At 43.7% G+C, this 6,000-nt stretch overlaps 1 protein-coding gene across 4 annotated transcripts in view; it reads right to left on the reverse strand.

The window, feature by feature from the left end:
- The window catches only part of LOC105009666 (transcription elongation regulator 1-like protein), a 96,167-nt gene extending 91,001 nt beyond the window's left edge, over nt 1–5,166 (reverse strand). For 3 of the 4 annotated variants that reach the window (XM_020047209.3, XM_020047210.3, XM_010869098.4), the window contains exons 1-2: nt 4,540–5,165; nt 3,171–3,536 (exon numbers count right to left, since the gene is read on the reverse strand). In XM_020047209.3, the coding sequence (XP_019902768.2) occupies nt 3,171–3,488 (318 nt within the window). In that variant the 5' untranslated portion in view covers nt 3,489–3,536; nt 4,540–5,165. Of the gene's footprint in view, nt 1–3,170; nt 3,537–4,539 lie in introns of all 4 variants that reach the window. The other variant, XM_020047211.3, reaches the window with a different exon arrangement.
- Nucleotides 5,167–6,000: the final 834 nt, after the last annotated feature.

The following is a 6,000-nucleotide window of genomic DNA, read 5'->3' on the forward strand; positions in this document are numbered from 1 at the left end:
CCACCTCATATCCACGCTCCCATCGTCCTCTTCTCCAATCCCCTACACACACCACACCCACTCGTTTCCTCTCTTCTCTGTCCCTCGCCTACTGTAGCCAGCTCCTGCAGCACCTTTCCTCACGAATGGTGTTTAATGATGTGGAAAGTCAAGGTCTACATTAGTGGCAATGTGTCCGGGCTGTCTTGATCAAGGCCGCTCCCTTCTCTCCCCAGATTAAATGTCACACTGTGTTTGGCTGTGTGAGTGGGATTGGAGGATTGGGGGGTAAACGTGCTCTGATAGTCAGGAATCAGAATGGAGGGAGGAAACCGAATCACCTCTAGTGGAATCAGGATGGAGGAAACCGAATCACCTCTAGTGGAATCAGGATGGAGAGGGGAAACCGAATAACCTCTAGTGGAATCAGGATGGAGAGAGGAAATCGAATCACCTCTAGTGGAATCAGGATGGAGAAGGGAAACCGAATCACCTCTAGTGGAATCAGGATGGAGAGAAGAAACCGAATCACCTTCAATGGAATTAGGATGGAGAGAGGAAACCGAATCACCTCTAGTGGAATCAGGATGGAGAGAGGAAACTGAATCACCTCTGGTGGAATCAGGATGGAGAGAAGAAACCGAATCACCTCTAATGGAATCAGGATGGAGAGAGGAAACAGAATCACCTCTGGTGGAATCAGGATGGAGAGAGGAAACAGTATCACCTCTAGTGGAATCAGGATGGAGAGGGGAAACTGAATCACCTCTAGTGGAATCAGGATGGAAAGAGGAAACCGAATCACCTCTAATGGAATCAGGATGGAGAGAGGAAACCGAATCACCTCTAGTGGAATCAGGGGGGCACTCCACACGAGAAACAGCAACATTTCAGACGTCCTCATTTACAAGCATTTGAGATAATGTGCACCCATGTCTACATAACACTGTGCTGGGATATTGACAAAACGTGCATTATGCAGAATCTGCGCTTGCTAGACACCTTAAGTTAAAAATCTATCAGAAATAAACAGACCAGAAGCGTGAATGATCACTTAGCAAGAGCAATCAAGGAGAAAGTTCACATTGAATGCCGAGCTGCACTGGCCAAGCTCATTCTGTAGCAGTGGCGGGAAACAATATATATGAACAAATAGCATCTATGAACTGTATGGCTTTTGCCACTGGCTGTTTTAACAGCTCATTAGTCAGTAATAGGCTTACTTGTATCTACTAACTTACTACTTGGAAAAGTCATAAGAATTGAGCAACTGCTAGCGAGACTGAAGATGAACTTTACACTGCCAAACCTATTTCATTTCATGGCACAACAACACTTGTTTATTTTTCATGACATTGATACAATGACTAGCAATATAGGTGAAGATAACTTAATTTTTCGTCAAGTAAAAAGATGACAGAATCCTGGAAACCCCTCCTCTTTTATTGCCCAAGGGGTTGTGATCTAGCTTATACTACCCCAAAAAGCATGCACGGATCTGTACTATAATAATCCACCAGAAATAAGACAGAATACAACCGTAAACAGTTTTATTTTAGGCTTACTATAAAGTAGCTTCTGAAAGGTTGTCCAAATGCTAATCTGAATTGCATTATTTGACTGCCACGAGGCGCAAACACCAGTCACCTGCATGAGAGTCTGTGTCTCTAACCACTACGCTCCTTAACAAGAGGTAGTCACTCACTCTGTAAGAGACATTTGCTCTTCTTGGCCAGTTCTGCTTACGTGGTCTGGCATAAAATGGCTATAGGATTGGCTATGGAAATTGGAATTCCTAACCACATGTTTTATTACTTTAGCTAGAATGCCAAGCTAGCTAGCTGTTAACTAGTTAACTTTTAAGGCTTAACCTAGGAAGCTTTCTCAGTACTGTGCCACTAATTCAGGACACGTATACAAAAAGCTTTTACTGGCCCGGTTAGTTATACCTCGGGCAGAATTGTGTATAAAAATAGGAATTAATAACCAGACATTCTTTAATGTCACATTTCTATAATTGTCATCTAGTTAGTTGCTCAGGCTATCTAGAGGAGAATATATATTGTTTTTGCTATTTCCCTTGTGGACGCTAGAGGGCAATTTCTCTTTAAAGCACAGCAAATTCAGATGACATTTTAAATAATTGGATTTGTAAAATATACCAAAAAAAGCCAAAGCTGTGGTTTACACAAATTCAAAGAATCAAAAAGGAGGAGGTGTGCCACCATGCCGAACACAGCCTGACATGTTTCACCTTTGAAATGCTCGCTAGCACAGGTAACATAAGCTCAGCTAGCTAGCTAATGTTAGCAACTGCCATAAGAGTGTAGGAGGATCTAAATAACACACTAAACGAGTTGAGTTGGTCAAAAAACAACTAGCTAAGTCAAGTTAGCCAGCAGTGGATTTTTGAGCCAGAACAAGTTAACCATCATAGCATGCCCTAAAAACAACTCCCTCTGACAAGACAGTATATAAACCACCTAGTCTGCAGATGCCTAACAAACACTGCATGATCCAGATTTCATTTGGATCCTTGCCAGAGACAGTTGGACAGATGGTGTAAATGGGTATGAGAATTGTATTAAACCCAGTATAGTATATTCAAAATACTAATATAACCTTTGGATCTCCAGAAACACTACAATAATACCTAGGGACAAAACAAATAATTAAATTACACAGCACAGGTCATACATGACACAGGCCTTAACTTGTTTAATTCAGAAACAACATCAATAGCGAATAAAAATAAATGCTGCTGATATCACTGGAGACTTTCCTTATTAGTGACACTCTAACATATACCCTATTTAACAAATGCATAAGCTGTCCAAAAGTATTTCTTTCTTCAGTAACATAGAGCAGCAACTCTTCCACAGCTGAAGTAGAACTCAATCTTTCTGAAATCTGCACGCAGACAGAAACACTTAAAGACTGTTAAATGGGCCTGTTTCCAACAAAATGTCAAACGGATCAACTAACCCAGACACGTGCCCGTTCACGTCAATCTTTTGCTCGCACGTGGGCACCCACAAGCTTCCATGTCTGTCCACCTTATGTGTCTGAGCGTGAGTTTGTGCGTGCCTTCCTATTGACGTGTATACAAACAGTGTCCCTCATCTAGAGCAAACATCATCCATCATTCACGACATCCATTCTCTGCACAGCCGTTGCCACCAGACACCGACCTGAATGTTCTGCGGGGAGAACTGACTCATCCCTGGGTTAGCGGCCGTGTGTGCCGGGATCCTCAGTGGCAGGTAGGGATCACAGGAGAGCTGCCAGCTGGAGACGGTCTGGAACATCGGAGGAGGATGATGTCGGTGGGGGGCGAGGAAGAACGGGGGGTGATGGTGCGGCGCGGCAGTCGGGGCCACGGCGCCCATTCGGCAGAGACCCGAGGGGGGGGCCGGAGCAGGGCTGGGCAGCATCCACACCCATGGGTGATGGTCTCTCTCTATCTGCCACAGTTGTGGCTGAGTCTTTAGTCGTCCCACGGGGATCATCCCTACATCCTAGACGCCCGCGACACACCCGGGAGGTTGGTAGGTAGCCTGGACATCGGAGAGGAAATGTTTCAGAATTGGCGGTGCAGTGAAGTGTGGGAGATCTGATGAGGGGCACATTCCTAAACACACAAACAGCCACAAACACACACACACACACACACGCAGATGCAAGGAAGCAGAAAGGCTGACGTGTACGCACGCTTGCACACACACACACAAACACACACACACACACACACACAGCACATGTAGGTATGAATACTGTGAGGTTGCAGTGTACAGTTAGGGTGTGGTGAGGGCATGGTAATAATTATACATATTGTATATAGCCCACATATACATCCAATCCTCCATTGAGTAACACGGGTAGGGATCCAAATTACAGCGCCGGACCGTTAGCGGGTGTTCTCGAATACGCACTTGTGGTTGTGTTGGGTTCCATAAGAAGAATATATTCCAGAGTCTGTAATTGACAGTAAACTAATACCAATCCTGGGGACACGCACCCGGGCGATTCACAACCACGTCGCACCCTGATTCGCGCATCAGATGCATGGGTTTCATAATTACGTGTAGCTGACAAGTTAAATGAAGTGTGTTAGCGCTTGCATGAATACGGTAGGGGGGTCCTTCTCGTGATGAGATTGGAAAAACATTGGACAAGACGAAGGGCTAGGGTTTGTCGTAAGAACCGCTACGTTAGTTTGTATAATATTTTCTAGGCTACACTTTTGGCAGGGTAATATACAACTTTGTTGCACGTTAATAAAGTTCATAAAAAATTGTGTAATCCCCGAAAATATTTTCCTGACATAAATAAATGATAAACGCTCAGGGATTCGGTTATCCCTTCCTTGTTCTGCGTCAGAAGCATCTTTTCAAGCCGCGGTAGGCTACAGTATTGTGCGCATTCAAATGCGTTCACTCCAAATTAAATAAATATCCTACACATTTATTCAGGCATGCATATATATGAGAACCAATGAGCCAAGTTTGAACGAAAAGTTTATTAAAGTATTTGAACGGAATCGGATGTCGTTAAACTTACCTATAATGCGTTGTATCAACCCCTTCAGTTATCCACAATCATCATCGAACGTCTATTATTTACACTATAAAATCACATTTTTCATTTGAATATTCGATAAAAAAAAATTAAAAAAAACTGAAATCCAGAAATTACTACGGAAAATTACTCCAAAAAGGCAGCCTTGTCCGTCTGTAGATAGGCTACAGAAGCTCTGAGGACACGTTCGTTCGTTTATTAAGCTCCACAGCGCACGGTGACCGTAGGTCTTTGAGTGGCGGTTTGTCAGAAAATTGAGAAGCCCATACTCATAGGAGATATTTTATCTCTTTACTGTCACGGATAATCTCTTCTTAATCTGATTCTGACTGAGTCTGAACGCCACCCCTAACGCGACACCACACGGCTCAGAGGGAAGGCTAACCCCACTCACTTCCCCTGATCAAGTAATAGGATATGAAAAGGATAGACTAAACGCAGATTAAACCGTTCGGAAAAGTTCCTTCAGTGAAAACGTGAAAACACTCCTGAGTGACTAAAAAACTTATTCACGGCGAATCAACGTGAATCACAAACACCTTCTCTTTCTCTCACTGCATCATCCGATACCTCAGTGGAGTTCTAACTGCTTTTCAATATACTGAGAAGCAACCCAGTATCCACTGTTGCTATTTTGCCCACCTCTCCGCTCTCTCCGCAACGCATCACGGGTTTCGCGCAGCCTATGCCAAGGCGCACAGAACACAATCGAATCGCATGAATCACATATATTACTCACGATTTCAGGACCATTCAGAATACACCACTATAGCATTTCATCTGTTGGTGGTATGGTGGGTTGATCCCCTTTGGGGATATTTACAGCATACCTGTCAGCCTAAACTTTGACCGAGCGTTTTATGCTGCTGTTTATCAGTGAGAAATATGTGTAGCCTGGAGGCAATGCAACGTAGCCTATACATATATACGAGCATATAAGACAGGGAGCATAACGCATTTTCTGTTGGAACAGACTACGCTGGGGTGTCGTCTGTCCAGCTCTCAATCCCGCATTTATTTGCGTCAAAGTTATCAAAACACCAATGAGAATCGTGTTATTTCAGACCGCAAAACCAACATGACTTTTACAATCGTGTCTTCGTTTGTTTTGTTTTTTGCAAGGGGGGCTATTGCCGGCCCCTTACCCCTTAAAAGAGTGATCGGTGGTCAGCTATGCAACATTCCTTTTACGTGTCAGCACCGTCGCGCAGTCCAATAATTGACACTTACTAGGCGGATTGAACCATTTAATTAGGCACCACTATATTCAACTGCGGTCGGGTCTCTATCCTGAAGAGCTTAAACTATGTCAGCATCAGTCGGCTGTCCTCCTACACTGGCTAGTATTTATACTAGATGGCAAAAAAAAAATGTCAGCACCCTGTCGCTGTCTTCTTAGACATATAGGCCTACTTTTTATACATTGACAATTTTAGGGCACAA

The sequence above is a fragment of the Esox lucius genome, chromosome 6 (assembly GCF_011004845.1).
Source record: "Esox lucius isolate fEsoLuc1 chromosome 6, fEsoLuc1.pri, whole genome shotgun sequence".
NCBI lineage: Eukaryota > Metazoa > Chordata > Actinopteri > Esociformes > Esocidae > Esox > Esox lucius.